The following is a 19,976-nucleotide window of genomic DNA, read 5'->3' on the forward strand; positions in this document are numbered from 1 at the left end:
CTGACTCATGCTCCACTAGAATATATGTGAGACATGTACATGGAACGCGTTGTTGGAATATGTCAGGGTGACATCCTTCTTCACATCCTCTTCTGCATGGGTGTTATTTAATCATGATCTGCTCCCTGGGTCGCTCGCTCGTTTCAGCTCAGCTCAGCTCTGAGCCGCTGTCTCCCTCTGTGTTCTGTCACATCGCATAAAATCTGTGTTAGCTGGAGTGCAGTACCCAAGGGAGGCGCTTTCCCCCTCTCATCTTCGACATGTCTCCCCCGCCAAACGGACACGGGGGTGGGTTGGTGGCAGCGGCGGTGGAGGAGGAGGAGGGGGGGGGGAGCAGTCACAGCAACAGCACAGTAGTGCAGTGTGTCAGGGCCGCCAGCATATCTGGCTCTCCCATATAGTGTAGACACATCGTCAGACACATGCACAGTCACTGCTAAAGATACCCCCTCCCTACACACACACACACACACACACACACACACACACACTGGGATGCTGTGGGTGAGGATATATAAACTACACACATACACTGCGGCCGTCTCGCCAGCCACACAATCTGGCAACTGCAGACACCTCAGTGGCCAGAGGCTTTAGGGGATGGGAGGTGGGAAGGGTTTGCACTTTCACAGCACAGATACACAACATCTCCTCCTCTCCCCCTCGTGTTTCTTGCATCACACTGTCTCTCTTCTCTCTCTCTCTCTCTCTCTCTCTCTCTCTCTCTCTCTCTCTCTCTCTCTCTCTTGGCAGATGTGGCCGTTGGATCCGACACTAACAAATTCCTCCCTTCTCATTTGTGGCTGCGTGCAAGCCGGAGCTGTTCAGGCACCTGTTGCACCAGAGATAGAGAGAGAGAGAGAGGGAGGTCGGGAGAGTGCACAGCCGATGAGGCATAATTGAAATGCTTGTTTACATGGTTTCCAGTTATTGGTATGAAAGCCGAGGCTGACAGAGTTACGCGTATTGAGCAGGCGAGAGCGCAGGTGAGGAGAGGAAGCAGAAGTCGTGGTTGACTCAGTGTAGCGGAGGTATGGAAGGGTGAGCTGTCAGGAAGCAACACGTTAAATCGAGACTCTCACCTTCTGTCACATTGTTGTCGCTTCTCTTTTCCCTCTGTCTTGTCACATTAGACAGAAATATCCAGTGCTGGTACGTCATTCTTTGAAAAGTTGTTGCAACAACAATTAATTCTAGTTTCTGGGATTTGAAATGGTTTATTTAAGGTTTGGGCCTTAGGTTAATACCAAAAGTACCATTTGGGTGAAGTAGCATTTGAATTACATAAATAATCTTAGAAATTAGGGCACAGAGCTCCTTCCAATCAGGGGCGTTGCATCAGGGTAAGCAAAGAGGGCAGGGGCCCCCAAAGGTCCCCTGGAACACTCCTGGTTACGGTTTAGCTGTGATTTCATGCTTATTAAGTCCTTTTCTAATTGGTTTTCAATAACGTACTGCAAAAAAAAACGTTATGGCAACCATGTATGAGCATAAGAGCACAAGTAAGACTTTTATTTCCATTGTAGTGAATTCGAAACTTAAGAAATATCTTATTTACCTCTGGGAATAAGAAATATAGAAAAAACATATTTTCATATAGTTTTCTTTGCTTTTTTTACTGCAGATAATCTTTGACTGTACATGTTTTCAAATATTTTGAGGATTTTGAGAGTCAGATTTTAGTTATTCTCTGACCTACAACTCCAGCTGCATCTACTGTCGAAGCAAAACCGTTATGCGCAAGTATGAGGACGTTTCCCTGATTCTCTTTTCTTCGAAGGAAAAGCAAACTGAAGCAGCAGAATGGAATCCAGCCGTAATGACTTCATATTTGAGTTACACGTGTGCTTTTTCCTACTGTGACGCGTGACGATGTCTAATAGGGAAAGAGGTCAGTGCGACATTACATCAGGCTGCTCAGATTTGTTAGTCATCAGGTAAATACATTGTAATACAAGGTTTTCTGTCGAGCTACTGTCTCACTCGGAGTCGTCACCTGAGACTTTCATTAGACTTTCATTATTACATAAGGACAAAGGCCTCTTCTACTTATAATGGACTTTTGCTGCTCTTAGTGAATATTCAGTGATTATAACGTATGATTACTGCATTAGTTGTTGTAGGTTTAATTAGCTTTTCCTGTTGAATGCATTAAATCTTCAAAATCCTTATTCCTGCATAACATTTCTTTCCCTTAACTCACATGGCTGCTCCGTGCTGCTCATGTTTTGTGTGCACCGGTGTCACACTGTCTCCTGCCTGACCTCTTGTTTCATCCAGAGGGTTTTTGAATGTGAGCAGCAAATCAAAATTGCTTTTTGTCCAAACACCCGAGCCCAGAGCAGACACCGAGGGGTTGGCCGGGGTCTAGGGATTCCCGTGGCCTCACCGCCATCCAGTCCACTCGGCCCTCTGCGTTTTTATCACAACCGGATTTTTAAAAAATAACGGCTCATGTGTGTCTTTCATCAAACCTCCGTCTGCAGGAATGGATCCGTCGCTCCGAGCTGCTTTAACATGGTGGGTTTCCTGCAGTTTGCATATTGTGAATCATTTTCATCCCCACCACAAGTAGTTAATTTTTAAGCAATACAATCTGATGTAAGTCTGGGCATGGCTGCGGCAGATTTTCCCAACCCCCTCTCTCTCTCTCTCTCTCTCCCTCTCTCTCTCTGAATCCCTCCCCAGCACACACACACACACACACACACACACACACACACACTGCACGCACACACACGCACAGTGCTCCAAAATATTTCTTTCCACCACGGTGGGGGCTCCAGTGAGACTATAAGGTGGCCATGTTTGATAGATGTGTGTGTCGGGCTCTGCAATGCAGGAAAGCGAGAGTTGTTGCGTGTGATCCTGCAAAAGTGACAGTGACACCAGGGGAGTGGGTCGGATTCGTGACTGATCCGGACTGTCGTTGGGTGGGGGGTGGTGGGGGAGTAAAGGAAGAGAGAGAGAGTTAGAGAGGGTGAGGAGGAGTGTGTGTGTGTGTGTGTGTGTGTGTGTGTGTGAGAGAGAGGGAGGAAAGAAAAGGGGGGCAGACAGTAAAGAAACAAACAAGTAACAATGTAACTCACATGCACTCGCACCCCCCTTTTTTCTCTCTCTCTCTCTCCCCTTGCAACAATGTGTACGTTTTTGCGGAGGGAGGGGGCGCGCACGGGAGACAGCCGCGCACAGAGGGAGGGAGGGGGGCGCGTTCTGAAATAATATAGTCAGCCATTTTTTATGTAAGGGGATTTTTTCTTATTGGGGGGGTTGTTAAAAAATAAATATAAGAGGGCGGCCATCTTTGTTGCTCTGCCTAGTGTAAAATATTCCAAAACGCCCCCCACTCTCTCCCGTGCCGATTTGAATATTAAATAAATATCAAACATCGGCGCGAGAAAAAATCTCTTATATATTTTTTTTTTTAACCCCGCGCCCGCTTTTCCGAGAACACGAGGACGGATCCCGATGACAGGAGGATAATGTCCTCTCCGCTGCGCTCCTGCGAGGAAGACGAGGGCATGGTGGTTAATTCCGAGGGAGGAGATTTCGATGAAGAAGACGACGACGGGGACCGAGACGAGGACGCAAGCGACATAAACTCTCCGGCGGCGCCTCGGGAAACTGCAACAGCCGCCGCCGCTGCCGCCGCGCCAGGTAAAAGACAGACCGGGAGACGGGAGCGCGCGCACAGCGAAAATAAAAAACACTTTACTTTGTGCAGAAATGGAGACAGTGTCCGGAGAGCAGCCGCAGTTTGTGTGTCTCGCGTCCGGAGCGTCTCCCCCAAGTCCAGTGTGGTACAGTAGCGGAGTACAGCACATAAAATAAAATAAAAAATACTTTTTACTTGTGCAGAAATGGAGACAGTGTCCGGAGAGCAGCCGCAGTTTGTGTGTCTCATGTCCGGAGCGTCTCCACAAGTCCAGTGTGGTACAGTAGAGGAGTGCACATAAAATAAAAACACTTTTACTTGTGCAGAAACATTGTGCAGAAATGGGGACAGTGTACGGAGTGCGGCCGCAGTTTGTGTCTCACGTCCGGAGCGTCTCCCCAAGTCCAGTGTGGTACAGTAGCGGAGTAGTGCACATAAAATAAAATAAAAATACTTTTACTTGTGCAGAAACATTGTGCAGAAATGGGGACAGTGTCCGGAGTGCAGCCGCAGTTTTTTGTCTCATGTCCGGAGCTCCTCCACACTTCCAGTATGGTACAGTAGAAGATGGCACGCTCGTAAAAAGGAAACACTTAATAATAATAATAATTAATAATAATACAAATAATAACAATAATGATAATAGTCCTGATTTCCCCCCCCCCAACATAGTTGTTGTACATATGTGTTGCCGAACACACATGAACACACCTGCAGCTGCAACACAAGAAAAGACACACGAGAGTGAAAAGCTCCACTTCTTGTAAGAAAAAGCATGTAAATCCAGATGTGTTGTTTTTCTTCAATCCTCCACTTCCTCTTCTCCACCAGCAAAAAGTTTTTAAACCCACTTCAGTCACAGCTGGGTTTTGTGGTCACTTAATACCCACCATGAAAGAGAGAGGGGGGGGGGGAGTTGTCCCTTGAATCCCTTTGACAGTTGCTGGTAACAAGGTCGCCCCTGAAGGCTCGTGCAGGCTGGAGACATGGACTCCTCTGGCCCGAGGCTGTGCATAAATAGAAATGTGCTGGATACCCATCTCCAGAGGAGGCGAAGCTTGCTGCTGTGCTCACATAAAAGCCTGGTGATGGTGTGAAATCGTGGACACTTTCACTTCCCCCCCCTTTCCTTTGCCCCTTTGTGGCTATGACAGGTCAAAATAGGACACTGCTGCAGGCTGCTCACTTCCAGGACATGAGGGTGCAGATCCCTCTGCTAGCTGAGCATACCTGCTCTCTAATTAGCTGTGTGATCACTATCATTATTTTTTTTGCAGGATGTGCAGGAGTTCTGCAGCAATAAGGGATATTGGTGATTCGGTGATATGCACGTGGCTTTCTGGAAGTTGCTGTGACAGAAGTTGGTTTACAGGGGGCAAAAAGTAGAGCACATCATTTATAACATGCATGGGAAAAATTGGTGATACATTGGCTGGGATGCAATGCAGATGTGGTAGAAACACTTTAAAGTCACAGTGCACGTGTCGTTAAGGAGGAAACGTGAGGCTACTCCGTGATACGATGGCTCAAAGTGTGATCTTCTATATGCATATTCCAGGAATCATGCAATGCATTGTCTTTAATTAGCTCGACTCCGGACGCGCCGCCCAACCGTGCCAGACCGTGCCAGACGGATAGATTAGTGTCAGGCTGGACCTTAACCCCTTGACGACCTCTAGCAGCGGTCACAGAGGTGGTCACGGTCCCCGCTGTGGGAATAACGGAGCCGCGGGAGGGGGGGGGAGAAAAAGTCGTTCCACTTCGCCGCCAGCGGCCTCTGGATCACCGGGCCCTGCGTGCGTGCTGCTGCCGCCCCCGGCGCGTCTTCGGCGGCGGCGCGCTGCACGGATACGCGGGGGCTGGTGGTGGTGGAGGGAGCTGCTGCTGCTGCTGCTGCTGCTGGTGGAGGGAGCGCGCACCAACAAAAGCAGGGAGACAATAAATTCAGACAAACACGCAGCTTGTGTTTGGGTCAGGCTTTAATGCTCTGCTGCATTTTGTCTGAAGCTGAGGCTGCAGCTGACTCCTTGTTTACTCCATGTCAGGGCAGGCTGCAGGTTGAATTGCTTTCCCTGAACTTGTGATATTACCCTGGCACCATGGGGGGTATAACTGGCCTTGTTATTTCCACATCTTCTGCTCCCTGAAAGCAAATGTTTTTAAAATGCACCGCCTATATAAAACAGATTGAATTTGTTGTTCCGCTGTTGTTTATTGCAAATCAAAAGGTTTTAAAATATAGACACACACTCAACAATTTTCACCAGAGATGGTTTGCGTCACCATAAACCAATTATCCCTAATCTGTGGCACCAGCAACACCAGCTGTCAAATCGACTTACAGCCCATTGACAAACTGTATCTAGCTTAGCATGTGGCATAATTCAGACAAGGTCAGAGGTCGCTGCAGCCACACTGGCTATCATGCAGGTCTTTGTGGAGTGTAATTATGTTCCGCGGGGATTAGCCGGCTTGTTAGGAAGTGTTGTGAGAAGATTATTGTTCATCTGATTGTGATAGCTGTCTGTCATTTCACGCTGTCTTTAACTCCCCCCCCCCTGCGCGCTCCTCCCAGAAGAAGAGGCAGAGGCATCAGACAGAGAGGTCCCGTGCAGGAAGAAAGGACGGCCGAAGAAAAAGAAGGACACAAAGAAGAAGGACAAAGAGGGGAAACCTGCCAAAGCAAAGAAACGCAAGAAGATAGTACGTTTGTTAAGCTGTCACACGCTGGATTTTTCCCGCTTTGATAACTTTATCACACCGTCTTAATTATTTTTTGCACCATCTTCCTCTTTCAGGACAGCAATGTAGAGAGAGACTCGGACAGAGAGAGAGACTTCGGCGAGAACTCCGACAGTGTCGCCAGCGACTATGGATCTGGTGAGAAAAAGAAAAAGAGGAAACATAAAGAAAGGAAGGAGAAGAAAACCAAGAAGAAGAAAAAAGATGACGTGGAGCGGGACAGCAGTCAGGAGGAATCAACAAAGGTAAAGAGCGATTGCTCAAACACATCTACGGTACGTCCGTCCTTGTTTGTGTCAGGATGCTTTTCATTTGATTGGTGGGTTCTTCCCAGCAGCCAATGGAGCAGAAGAACTCGGCCCAGCTGGCAAAGGAGTGGGGTCTGGAGGATGTTGATCATACCTTCACAGAGGAAGACTACAGGGAACTCACCAACTACAAAGCCTTCAGTCAGTTCATGAGGTATGGAAACTCCTTTTCTGTTTACATGGTGATGAACAAGCACATGCACAGTGTTATCAGAAATACCTTAAGTTCTGGTGGAAGAGTGATGGAGGTATTTCTATGTCATGTTCAATATCCACGAGGCCAAACACAAATCCTTACATCTTGCAAAAGCTAATCTTTCCCAGTCCACGCTAAAATGTTTGGTCATCTTTTTCTGATTTCCCTGCTCCGCCAGCTATTTATGAAAAGCTCAGGGTTTGGCTTTCACACATGATTTCAATCATAGTACACAACTCAAGATTTTTAATGCAAGAGACAGAGAAGATGTATTTCGCTGTATTTCCAGTTATCTTACAATTAATAATTGGGCATCATCTGGAAGCCATTAGTTAATTCTGTTTAACTTTATCAAAAGTTTCATCCCACTCAGAAGAGTCGTTCAACAATAACTGTCCACGACGTAACACTGATCCAGGAACCTTGGGTTTAAAGGGCACAAGTACTATTACTTGAATGTGTTTCCCTCTGGCACTTGTGTCTTTATCGTGTCAGCTGGTTGTGTTAGCCAACCAGCCGTGCTGTCAGTGTGTCAGTGTGTCAGTGTGACAGTGGCAACGTGCCTCTGCCCCTGTGGCTGATTCAAACCTGCACCGGCTCTGATAAGACGGAGTAATCCATTATGCCTAATATGTGTGTGAGTGTGTTAGGTGGTTATTTGGTTGTCAGATTTGGCTCAACTCAACTCAGGAAGAAAAGTTGTCCTTGAGGTTCTTCCACTAAAAGTCTACCACCTTTTAAAGAGGTTCATTTAAGTCAGATGTCTGCTCCTCGCCTTGTCCGCCGCGGTTTCTATCTTCTCAACGATACTGCTCTCTCGCTCACAGGCCAATGATCGCCAAGAAGAACCCTAAGATCCCCATGTCGAAGATGATGACCATCCTGGGGGCCAAATGGAGGGAGTTCAGCTCTAACAACCCCTTTAAGGGCAACGCCGCCGCCGTCGCTGCGGCTGCTGCAGCTGCTGCCATTGCCGTCGCCGAGCAGGTCTCTGCAGCGACCGCCTCGCCTGAGCCGCCGCCACAGCCACCACCAATCAGGAAAGCCAAGACGAAAGAGGGCAAAGGTCAGTCATCAGCTTCAGACCCGCAGCCTTCCCTCCCCTGTAACCCCCCCTTAGAATTTCAGTTTCACAGTTTGTTATTGTGTAATGCAGCTATAGAAGTGAAAATAAGTAGGTTGACATCATTTTTAATTGGTGCGATTCATTTTTTAAATTGTTCGGACATAGAAAAAATGTTTTCCAGTATAAAGTGACCCTAGATCAGCAGTTTGTGTACTATGTGTACTATGGATCCAAACATCACTTTTACACATAGACTTTGCTAACACAGCATGCACAATACCTTGTCATTCTTTTGTCTTAACCATTGCATACGATCTTCTTATCTGTCCAGGCCCTGGCTACAAAAAGCGCAGTAAAAGCCCTCGAGTCTCAGACAAGAAAAAGGCTCAAGCAAAGGCTAAAAAGATGGCACCCATCCGTATCAAACTGTCGCCCATAGGTGCCAAGAGGAAGAAGAGCTGCTCCGTGAGTATAAAGTTCATGGTGTGCTGAATACAGTGGAAGGAGATAACTAAACACTCTTGGTTCATTCTCTTTCCTTCTGTCTTTGACTAAGTCCTCGACTCTTTCTTGTTCTCCGTCAGAGCGATGATATAGAGGAGGACGAGTCTGAACAGGAGGACTCCAGCGTCCACAGCTCCTCGGTTCGCTCGGACAGCTCCGGCCGTGTCAAGAAGAACAAGCGAGGACGTCCTGTCAAGAAGAAGAAGAAAAGTAAGGGAAACTGCTTTTTACATGTACAGCACTAATTCATAAATGATATATAAGTTGATCATGTCCACATCTAAAAAAAAAAGTCCTGCAATAATGTTGGGGAATCATGCAGCTTAAATTAGCATTATGGCAATTAGCACGTATGTTTTATTGTGAAAAGCAATCCCAGTCGTATAAAGGTTCCCTCTGCTTCCTCCCTTTATGTGTCATTTCATGCCCACCCCCAGTCCCTGGGGAAGAGGAGGGGGAGGGCTACGAGACGGACCATCAGGACTACTGCGAGGTGTGTCAGCAGGGCGGAGAAATCATCCTGTGTGACACTTGTCCCAGAGCCTATCACCTCGTCTGTCTGGAGCCTGAGCTGGACAAGGCCCCCGAGGGCAAGTGGAGCTGCCCGCACTGCGTGAGTACAACTTCACAAGCATACGTCGATTTTGCTTACGCACATCCTTATTCAGATAGATGGATGGATAAATATTCATAAGAGGAAAGCATTTTAAGTTTCATTCATTTTTTTGATTTTCCTACGCTGTGTTCAGGACATTCCCTGTTTTTCATCCTTTGCCAGGAAAAAGAAGGAATCCAGTGGGAAGCAAAGGACGAGGAGTTTGAGGACTTTGAGGAGGACAGCGAGGACAGGGTGATATCAGACGTCGGGGCCGGGATTGTGGTCCCCACCGGGGCGGAGGAGGAGGATGACGACCACATGGAGTTCTGTCGGGTGTGCAAAGACGGAGGTGAACTGTTGTGTTGCGACACCTGTACCTCGTCGTACCACATCCACTGTCTCAACCCGCCGCTGCCAGAGATCCCCAACGGAGAGTGGCTGTGTCCACGATGCACGGTTCGTTACTTCTCCCATATCGGTAACAAATCTCATATTTCTATCACATCCATATTCAGATTTTGATTATCACGTGTATTCCTTGCTCTAGTGTCCGCAAATCAAAGGCCGCGTCCAGAAAATCCTCCACTGGCGGTGGGGAGAGCCTCCATCGCCGATTCCTGTCCCCCCGGCTCCTGACGCCGCGCCTGACGCCCCGCCGCCGCCACCCATGAAGGGCAGACCCGAGAGGGAGTTCTTTGTCAAGTTGGTCGGGCAGTCTTACTGGCACTGCACGTGGATCACCGAGCTCCAGGTGAGAATGGGATGAATGGGAAGTGAGATTCAAATACAGAAATTATACTTTGCATAGAATAAAGACAAGAGTACAAGGATGGAGGACTGTGAAAGACATCAAGACTTTGGCAGAACAAATCCATCGAGCTCTTGTAAATGCTTTCAACTAAGAAATCATTATTTCTCTTTCTCTTCCCCTTTGTCCGTCTTTCCTCCAGCTGGAGATCTTCCACTCGGTGATGTACAGAAACTACCAGAGGAAGACGGACATGGACGAGCCTCCCAGTCTGGATTATGGTTCCGGAGGAGAAGACGAGAACGGAGTGGGAAAGAGCGAGAAGAGGAGGGCTAAGGATCCTGAGTACGCCATCATGGATGACAAATACTACAAGTATGGCATCAAGCCTGAGTGGATGATGATCCACCGCATCATCAATCACAGGTACAGGACTATACTTTCAGTTTCTGGGCTTCAGTGTGTGTGTGTCTTAACAATTTACTTCATTACTTACTGTATATTAAAAAGGGGTTTTAAAGTGAGTGCTGTATTTATAAGTCTATGTCAATTAATATTGTTCAGTGAGCTATTTGTGACATAAGTAGCTCAATAACATACCCTTCAGCTCTCACTGTTTGTCTGTCAGTGTGGACAAGAAGGTGACGTACCACTACCTGGTGAAGTGGAGAGACCTGACCTACGACCAGTGCACCTGGGAGAGGGACGACCTGGATATCCCTGATTTTGCAATTTACAAGGCCAAATACTGGAGGCACAGGTAGAACCGACTATTAAACTTTACAGATTTAAAACTGGAACCTTTAATTTGTAACGAGCAAGAAGTCTCAAACTTTTTTTAATGAAACTTGGTGGATGGTTAGAATAATGGCCAAGGAAGAAACCATTAATCTTTGGAGCAGATTTGATTAAGAGGGCGGATTCAGGAGTTTTGTCACTTGGCTGATTAATGCATTTACTTGATCATATCTTCTTATCCAACAGAGATTTAATAACGAAGGAGGATCCAGACAAACCCAGGAAGATGAGGAGCAGGAACCCAGAGGGTGAAGAGGAGTCTCCTGCTTCACCAGTCACTGACGTGAGTCAACTAGAGTTTCCATATTGTGGCGTCTGATTTACAGCCGCTTCCTGTTTATATCTTAATATTTTACACCAAATCTCCATTTCTAAAATTCCTCCAGCCTACGATAAAATACGAAGAGCAGCCAGACTTCGTCACATCGACCGGCGGGACGCTGCATCTGTACCAGCTCGAGGGTCTGAACTGGCTGCGGTTTTCTTGGGCCCAGGGCACCGACACCATCCTCGCAGATGAGATGGGCCTCGGCAAAACCATCCAGACCATTGTCTTCCTCTACTCACTTTTCAAAGAGGTACCAGGGCTGCCTCTTTCTGTCATTGTCTTATTTCCACCTCCCTGTGAATGATGATACTGAAGCAGAGTGTGGATTTTTCTCACTGTGCTCCTCAGGGTCACACCAAGGGCCCGTTCCTGGTCAGCGCTCCGCTCTCCACCATCATCAACTGGGAGAGGGAGTTCGAGATGTGGGCACCCAACTTCTACGTAGTGACGTACACGGGAGACAAGGACAGTCGAGCCATCATCCGAGAGAACGAGTTCTCCTTCGACGACACGGCTGTCAAAGGAGGAAAGAAGGCCTTTAAACTGAGGGTGAGGAAGAATTATATGAGTAAACCGTATTTTGAGCTTGTTTTTGGTTCATTTCCCAACTGTCTGCAAGAAAAATAATTCATACATGCGATTAAATAACTTATCAAATGTAAGAAAACAACATGATATCAAATGACTTCTGCTCATCCTTCTGTCTGTGCTTCTCTTCCTGCAGAGGGACGCTCCTATTAAATTCCATGTGCTGCTGACGTCCTATGAGTTGGTGACCATCGACCAGACGGCGCTCAAGTCCATCGACTGGGCCTGTCTGGTGGTGGACGAGGCTCACCGCCTTAAGAACAACCAGTCCAAGGTAGCAAATACTGAAAATTATGACCATGAATATCAATGAGAAGTGGCCAATAATAATGCAGATGTATCAGTTATTGTCTAAATATTATGAATAGTCATAAATGTGGTAAAGAATGACAGCAACTACATTATTTACTATGGAACAAATCATCATAGGTTTTTGTTTTAGTATTTTTCTGGTGTACTTTCCCTTGAGGAGAAAAATGATATTGATGTACAGTATATAAAGTGACGTATGTATGACGAGACAGAGTTTGACTTTTTCTCGTCCTTGTTTGCAGTTTTTCAGGCGTCTGAACGATTATAAGATCGACCACAAGCTGCTGCTGACAGGAACTCCCCTGCAGAACAACCTGGAGGAGCTGTTCCACCTGCTCAACTTCCTCACGCCCAACCGCTTCAAGTAAACTCACAAATATACACATGCCCATATTAATGACCAAGATTTTTTTACATAGAATACTGTGTATAACTAGCTGGAATCACATAATACACATTACCTATTTCCCCCACCCTCTCCACCTCCCTGCGTGCAGTAACCTCGAGGGCTTCCTGGAAGAGTTTGCCGACATTTCCAAGGAGGACCAGATCAAGAAGCTCCACGACCTTCTGGGGCCTCACATGCTGCGGAGGCTGAAGGCCGACGTCTTCAAGAACATGCCCGCCAAGACCGAGCTGATTGTCAGAGTGGAGCTGAGCCCTATGCAGAAGTATGGGGGGTGGATGCAGGCTGATGATTTACTGAAATAACCGCATGACCTGACCCTCCTGCTGACACTTAGGCACTTGGAGATGCAAGTGATTGACAACGGAGAACTCATAAAATACATAGAAAGGGATTAATAAGCTGTGGTTACTTAGATTTTTGAAAAGCCCAGTGGCTGCTGTGTGAGCTCGAGAACAAAAGAATTGCAACTCATTAGAAATCCACCATAATTATTGTTTTTTACGGGAATCCAGCCCCACACTGACAAGACATAGATCAAAAATACTGCTTACTGCAGTTTAAAGTGCTTCATTAAGTTTCCACAGGATAAAAGTTGGTCCCTTCAATGTCTTATAAATTAATATGGAACTTTGAAGTTTAATGTGGAAAAACTCCACAGCACCAGTAAGAGAAAACAAATGAGAGTAAGAACGGAACAATGGAGGGTAGAGAGGAGACAACGACAGGAAGTCTTTTGTGTTACACTTTATTTACACTGAGTCGTTTTTTCTTTTCATCTTTTGGTCTTTGTTTTTTCTTTTTGAAACACAGGAAATACTACAAGTTGATTCTGACCAAGAATTTCGAGGCTCTGAACTCGAAGGGAGGAAACCAGGTGTCACTGCTCAACATCATGATGGACCTCAAGAAGTGCTGCAACCACCCCTACCTCTTCCCTGTGGCCTCCATGGTACACACACACACACACACACACACACACACACACACACACACACACACACACACACTTGCAGTACATTTTGACGTCTCTTTGATTTGCTTGCATTTCACTTCTTTTACATTCCACTTTTTATCCTGAATTGAGTAGCAATGACACCTTGTGGTAATTTACGGTAATGTTTTTCCCCTTAAAAATGTGATACACAGTTAAAATTGCAGTTGAGATGCAGTTCTTCATTTAGTTGTTGTTTATTCTTGTGGTGTTGATTGTAGGAAGCTCAGAAAACGCCCACCGGTGCTTACGAGGGGTCGGCCCTCACCAAGGCTTCTGGGAAACTGACGCTGATGCAGAAAATGCTGAGGAATCTGAAAGAGCAGGGGCACCGAGTGCTTGTGTTCTCACAGGTACATACTTGCATGGACGCACAGATACACACAAACGCACACACACGCACACACACACAATGCAGAAACGCAGACAAGTGTATAAACACACACCAGATGGATATCACCCCTCACAGATGTTATATTATTCCCATGAAACCCCCCAGAAGGCTCAGCTGCAGACTGCGGTTCCAGCTGTGCGTGTGTGTGTGTGTGTGTGTGTGTGTGTGTGTGTGTGTGTGTGTGTGTGTGTGTGTGTGTGTGTGTGTGTGTGTGTGTGTGTGTGTGTGTGTGTGTGTGTGTGTGTGTGTGTGTGTGTGTGTTTGGATAATCAAGTACACACATCACCAGCTCTCTCTCTCTCTCCTCTGTTTGCAGATGACTAAAATGATGGACTTGTTAGAAGACTTCCTGGACTATGAGGGTTATAAGTACGAGAGAATTGACGGAAGCGTCACGGGAGCGCTGAGACAAGAGGCCATCGACCGCTTCAATGGTGAGATACTGGAGGTTGTGCAGTGACTGGACACTTTAAAGATGCAGAGTCAGCCAGAATACGTTTGCTGATTGAAGCAGGAATAAAGAAGAAATGTCTAATGAAGAGATATCATGTGGCAGTGTGCTTTTTGTTTTTATAGGAGGGGGGGGGTGATTGATGATGTTAGTGTAGTAGAAGGGGAAGGCTTTAGGCCAGCTGGCTCACTCTGTTGTGATTGGTCATCTGCTTCCAGCGCATGTAGAAAATGTCGTCCTCCGCTCTCTCGCTTTGCCTCACGGCTAAATGGGCATAATGAAAATTACAATTCCCCCGGAAGTATCGTCTGGACAACTGACGAGGCATTTTAGTGTGAGAGGATCTCCCTCTACTGCAGACTTTAACTTAACTTGCAGATGTTTTACAGACAAAAGTATACAACACACTTGAGGAAAGGGAGAAGTGAAAAATCATCGTATGTCTCCTTTAAAAATCTCTGGTCGTACTCGGCACTTATTCGTCACAGTGATGATGATCTTTGATTTGTCAGATATTTAAGTTGCTTCATTAGTCAGAATCCAAATGAAGAATACAATTAAACACATTCGCAGACAGTTTCTGGATCATGTATTTTATCTTCATAAATATATCGATATGATTTAATTACATATAGCGTGACAGGAGATTTTATACAATGCACACACCCCTAGTTCATAGTTCACTCTCCACTACTGCTGTAAAATGAGGTGGGTGTTGAAAGGAGATTGAGACTCGACAATTATCTGTAATCTAGAAGAATTAGTGTCAAAATGACACAGTGTCTTCCTGCTGTGACACCAGTAGCTACAGTTACTGATATATTAATATTGCAGAGTGTGATGAACACCGGGGGGCATGCTAACTTTGTTTTCATGTGAAGCTTTGCCATATCACTAAGTAGCTGCTGTCAATGAAAGCTATTGAATTATACACTCTGAATTATAGCCTGCAGGTGAGTGACGCATCCGTGAAGTTGGAACGGGTGCGTTTACCACCTCAGGTGAACTCTTGTGTAATATTAACCTGTAATGAGACTTTAGAGTTTCATGGGAAAACTATGCAAAACACATTAATAGAGTTTTGCCTATTATTCATTTAATTCACTCACCAGAAGGTTGGTGGTTTGATTCCTGGCTCCTCCAGGCCTCAAGCTGAAAGAAGTGTCCTTGGGCAAGACACTGAACCCCCCAAAGTGCTGCACCGTCAGTGTGTGAATGATGTGTCATTGGAAAAGTGCTGTATATTGATTGTGTGGGAATGTGGCCTGTTCTATAAAGTGCATTGAGTTATCGATACGATTTTCATCAATAAAACACAAACAAAAAACTATCAAACAATGACTCTTGAAGTTGAAAGATTTACAAACAGGCTTGATATACAAATCTGGGACTTTCCCGTATTCCCTGTATCTACATTTGTCATTAACGTGTTAGTATCAGTACGATTCTGTCATTAAATAGAAAATAGTCATATTATTATCTTTATGTTCCTCTAACACAAACCCTCTGTCTTTTTCCCCAGCTCCTGGTGCTTGTCAGTTTTGTTTCCTGCTCTCCACCAGAGCCGGAGGTTTGGGGATCAACTTGGCCACAGCTGACACCGTCGTCATCTTCGACTCGGACTGGAATCCTCACAACGACATACAGGTACCACACACAGATGGTAGCTTGATCATCTGCGTTATGAAATTCCTTGTGTTCAACCTGTGGCTTCGTCCCTCTCTACACAGGCGTTCAGCCGAGCCCACCGAATCGGGCAGGCCAACAAGGTTATGATCTACCGCTTTGTGACCCGAGCCAGCGTGGAGGAGCGGATCACCCAGGTGGCCAAGAGGAAAATGATGCTGACCCACCTGGTGGTCCGGCCAGGCCTCGGATCCAAGGCAGGCTCCATGAGCAAACAGGAACTGGACGACATCCTCAAGTTTGGAACAGAGGAGCTCTTCAAGGATGAGGGAGAAGGTGACACCAGATACCGTTAAATGTGATGTTTAGAAGTGGACGAGCTCTGTCAAATTAAATTCCGGATTTCCAGTCAAAGTTGGAACAAGTTTGATTTTAATAGAGGAAAATTGGCAGGCGTCTTCTCCTGAGTGAAATTATTTTGTCACAACACACTCACTTCAACGTCCTCCTCCCACAAAGTTGGCCAGAGGTGAACGTTTCTGTGCAGGTTTTAATTGGTTGACAAGAGTAGTTTTATTTGTGACATTAGTCTGGAAACAGCTGACCAATCGTTTTCCACTTTTTAACTTCAGGTATGAAAAACACCACGGGGGATAAAGTGGAGGACGAGGGCAACGTCATCCACTACGACAGCTCTGCCATTGAGAGGCTGCTGGACCGAAGCCAGAACGAGTCGGACGACACGGACGTCCAGAACATGAACGAGTACCTCAGCTCCTTTAAAGTGGCCCAGTACATGGTCCGAGAGGAGGATAAGGTGAGAGTGAATTAAAATAAATGGTTAATAACAAGCTTTTCCACTAATAACTGCTGGAGGGTAGAAGGAAAAACAGGAAAGCTGTGACTGGAGGAAGGAGTGGGAGGACTGGTGCAGGAAAGGAGTGCCGTGTGTTTTGACCAAAACGTTGTTGTGGACCAGCCGACAGGTCGGGGTGCAGAGGAAGTGGGAGTTTACTGCGGAGAGCAATTGTTCTCTATGCCCTGCAGTTACTCACAGTGGAAGATGAAGTAGACAGAGTGTCTCCCAGATTGTTTCCGGGTTCACACGCATGTTCATAAATCATTTGAGTTTTAATTCTGGCACAAATCCTCTGTTTATTCTCCCAGTGCACAAAATTAGCCTCGATGTATGGAAGTTAAAGCATTACAGAGACGGAGAGAAGAGAGAGCAACACAGGAGAGAAACCACTAACTTTATTTGTTCTGTGTTTTATTATGTTTACTTACTAATTTAAGAAATACAGATGGATGACTCAGCAACACCCAGGTCGTGCGCTTACAAACATTTTGTGCACGGCTCATTAGAGCTGAAACAATTAGTGGAGAATTTATGGCTCTGTCCAGCTTTTTCTGCTTGTCTCCGTCTTCTGTGACACTGCACTTAATGTTTTAGGCAGCATATGATTTATTGGCCAATCAAGGAAATAATAAGCAGATTATCCAAGAATGAAAATAATCATTAGTTGCATTATAAAAAAAAAAAGTAGAAATGTGTATATCATTGGAGAGGAAGTGAGGACTCAGCTCAGCAGCAGATGTTCTGAGGCCCAGTTACAGCCCACGCCTTGGAAATCTCTAGTGCACGAGACTTTCACAGTCACATTTTAGGTGTAAATTCATGTTCATCATCTTTTACTGAGAAAATAAATGAAGGGTCGTGTGAAAACCTGTTCTTTCTTCCTTCTGCAGGATGTTTAGCAAAGAAATGTTTCAGAATCAAATACTTTTTGATCCCTGGTGGAAATTTTGGTTTTGTTACAGTTGCTCCAACCAGGAATAATATAGACAAAGAATTGTAATAATCAGAAATATAACGTATAGATAAGAAGTATGTACAAAATTAAGAAAGTGTTCAAAAATATGTATCAGTAGGCAATTTCCCCAGAGCCATAGCACTTTTACTTTCTTTACACTTTACACATTCGAAAAGAGTTTCATAAAACCTCGTCTAACCTGTGTTTACTTAATCTGATGTTCCAGGTCGAGGAGATCGAGCGGGAGATCATCAAACAGGAGGAGAACGTGGACCCTGATTATTGGGAGAAGCTGCTGCGGCACCACTACGAGCAGCAGCAGGAGGACCTCGCCAGCAAACTGGGTAAAGGCAAGAGGAACCGCAAGCCCGTCAACTACAACGACGCAGCACAGGAGGACCAAGGTAGGGTCTCGGTTTGGACCTGGTTGTTTTAGAAAATGTCTCATGAGCGTCATCTGACTTGTTTTATGACGGTCAAACCTCAGTATCACGGCCGTGTTGGCAGCGGAGGAGTTTAAGTTTCCTTTGGGAAACTCATGATTCAAAAAAATGAAATCATCTTTCCCTGAACCTGAGAATTATTGCAGCAGAAGGACAGAAGGAAAACAATTTTTTTTTTACATTTATGATTAAGATTGATCATTGTAATCATATGATCCTAGGATTTTACTCTCTTCTGTTTGAGATATTGTACAGTGGACGTGAATGGGCCTGGCCTATTGACAGACCACCATGTGCTGTTTCAGAGTGGCATGCTGACATTTCAGATAACCAGTCCGAGTATTCAGTGGGCTCCGAGGAGGAGGACGAGGACTTTGACGATCGACCAGAGGGTGAGGAGGGATTTTCAAATTTTAAAAAAAAAGCGGGGGAGAGAGGGAGACGTCTAGCAGAGCTGCTCATGAACAGCGAGAGATTCCTGTTGTAACACACACTGTATCGGGCCTGTGTTAAATTACAGTTTGAAATTGATTTAGTTGTTACAGTTGCTTGGCAGAGTCCAACAAATCGCTTTGCCAAAAATGCAAAACCGCCATCCACCTCCTCCTTCAGACAGTTGAGAGGAAAGCGCTCCGAGCGTTTCAGGAGTTTTTGATTTGAAGTCGATGTCGATCTATTGATTTTAAGAGAAGTCTGCAAAATGTGCAAATTTAAAACATACAAAAAAAATTACTGTTGCTGTTATAACATTTTTCTTTGCCCGCTTTGATGTGCAGGTCGAAGACAGTCGCGTCGCCAGTTGAGGAATGAGAAAGATAAACCTCTGCCTCCTCTCCTGGCCAGAGTCGGAGGCAACCTTGAGGTCTGTACATCTCCCTGAAACCAGGCCTGCTTTCATTTCCATCATTTTTCTTTTAATTGTGATATTACTGGAATCTATCAGTCTTTATTTAAAGTCAACTTGCACTCGTAGTTATTTTTCTAGCAATCTAACAATATTAAATCGGACGTGGCAGCAAAGCTTTTTCACGTCCAACAAGGCTGAACCTCTTGAACTCATCTATCTATCATCCTGATAGTGGCGGACATTTGTTCAAATAGGATTCAAAGTTTATTTTTGCTGTTATTAGGCAGTCAGACCTGTTCAGAGAAGAAATACATGGATGTCGACTAAGTTGTAGTTTCTTTCCCTCGTATTATTTCAACTATTTCCATTGATAGGTGCTGGGCTTTAACACACGCCAGCGGAAGGCCTTCCTGAACGCAGTGATGCGCTGGGGGATGCCGTCTCAGGACGCGTTTTCCTCCCAGTGGTTGGTGAGAGACCTCAGGGGCAAGAGTGAAAAAGAATTCAAGTAAGAAATTCATGATTTAAACTGTTCACACGTGAGCTTTCTCCACTTGTGTCCATCGTTTAACCAGATATTTCTCTCTTTTTATCGTCTTCTTTCCCAGAGCTTACGTGTCTCTCTTCATGCGTCACCTGTGCGAGCCGGTGGCTGACGGCGCTGAAACGTTCGCAGACGGTGTCCCGAGGGAGGGACTGTGTCGCCAGCCGGTCCTCACGCGAATCGGCGTCATGTCCCTCGTCAAGAAGAAGGTCAGGCTGCAGCTGTTTGCCCTCGAGTGTCAAGCATAGACTGTATAGAGAAAATGGACAATATGGAATATCCCATATACGAATGCTGCAGTGTAGCACGTTTGTAGCCAGAGTGGAGGCGATGATATTTCACCACATTTTTATCTAATCAAATAATTAATTAAATCCAAACTTACTGGAAAAATGTATCTAACCTGCACTTTCACCTTTTGGCTCGTATCCCATCCACTGACACGGAGGTAGGTTTCATGACCTATACTAAAGCCGGCCACCAGAGGGCGATAAAGATGATTTGGCATCACTTTTGGGGGGGCTTTCATGTCGTCCCTCTTTATGTACAGTCTGTGGCGTCCAAACAAATGTGCTGAACGAAACAAGTTCGGACCCTTGATGCGCTAATCCTTT

The 19,976-nt window shown here is 45.7% G+C and overlaps 1 protein-coding gene across 13 annotated transcripts in view; it reads left to right on the top strand.

The window, feature by feature from the left end:
- The first annotated feature begins 3,190 nt into the window (after positions 1-3,190).
- Positions 3,191-19,976, top strand: part of chd3 (chromodomain helicase DNA binding protein 3) — a 36,993-nt gene continuing 20,207 nt past the window's right edge. For 2 of the 13 annotated variants that reach the window (XR_007032370.1, XM_047338754.1), the window contains exons 1-29: positions 3,191-3,657; positions 6,231-6,358; positions 6,454-6,642; positions 6,732-6,859; positions 7,729-7,967; positions 8,299-8,432; positions 8,552-8,681; positions 8,909-9,084; positions 9,250-9,525; positions 9,617-9,820; positions 10,020-10,243; positions 10,446-10,577; positions 10,802-10,898; positions 11,002-11,193; positions 11,292-11,492; positions 11,668-11,805; positions 12,086-12,207; positions 12,341-12,514; positions 13,063-13,201; positions 13,465-13,596; positions 13,954-14,071; positions 15,611-15,735; positions 15,819-16,050; positions 16,347-16,531; positions 17,755-17,932; positions 18,277-18,363; positions 18,748-18,833; positions 19,193-19,326; positions 19,427-19,571. Coding sequence is in view for 11 of the 13 variants with exons in the window: in XM_047338754.1 (XP_047194710.1) it covers positions 3,483-3,657; positions 6,231-6,358; positions 6,454-6,642; positions 6,732-6,859; positions 7,729-7,967; positions 8,299-8,432; positions 8,552-8,681; positions 8,909-9,084; positions 9,250-9,525; positions 9,617-9,820; positions 10,020-10,243; positions 10,446-10,577; positions 10,802-10,898; positions 11,002-11,193; positions 11,292-11,492; positions 11,668-11,805; positions 12,086-12,207; positions 12,341-12,514; positions 13,063-13,201; positions 13,465-13,596; positions 13,954-14,071; positions 15,611-15,735; positions 15,819-16,050; positions 16,347-16,531; positions 17,755-17,932; positions 18,277-18,363; positions 18,748-18,833; positions 19,193-19,326; positions 19,427-19,571 (4,620 nt within the window). In the remaining 2 variants the exon portion in view is untranslated. Of the gene's footprint in view, positions 3,658-6,230; positions 6,359-6,453; positions 6,643-6,731; positions 6,860-7,728; positions 7,968-8,298; positions 8,433-8,551; positions 8,682-8,884; positions 9,085-9,249; positions 9,526-9,616; positions 9,821-10,019; positions 10,244-10,424; positions 10,578-10,801; positions 10,899-11,001; positions 11,194-11,291; positions 11,493-11,667; positions 11,806-12,085; positions 12,208-12,340; positions 12,515-13,062; positions 13,202-13,464; positions 13,597-13,953; positions 14,072-15,610; positions 15,736-15,818; positions 16,051-16,346; positions 16,532-17,754; positions 17,933-18,276; positions 18,364-18,747; positions 18,834-19,192; positions 19,327-19,426; positions 19,572-19,976 lie in introns of all 13 variants that reach the window. The other 11 variants (XM_047338757.1, XM_047338755.1, XM_047338759.1 and 8 more) reach the window with 11 other exon arrangements.

The sequence above is a fragment of the Hippoglossus stenolepis genome, chromosome 23 (genome assembly GCF_022539355.2).
Source record: "Hippoglossus stenolepis isolate QCI-W04-F060 chromosome 23, HSTE1.2, whole genome shotgun sequence".
Classification (NCBI taxonomy): Eukaryota; Metazoa; Chordata; class Actinopteri; order Pleuronectiformes; family Pleuronectidae; genus Hippoglossus; species Hippoglossus stenolepis.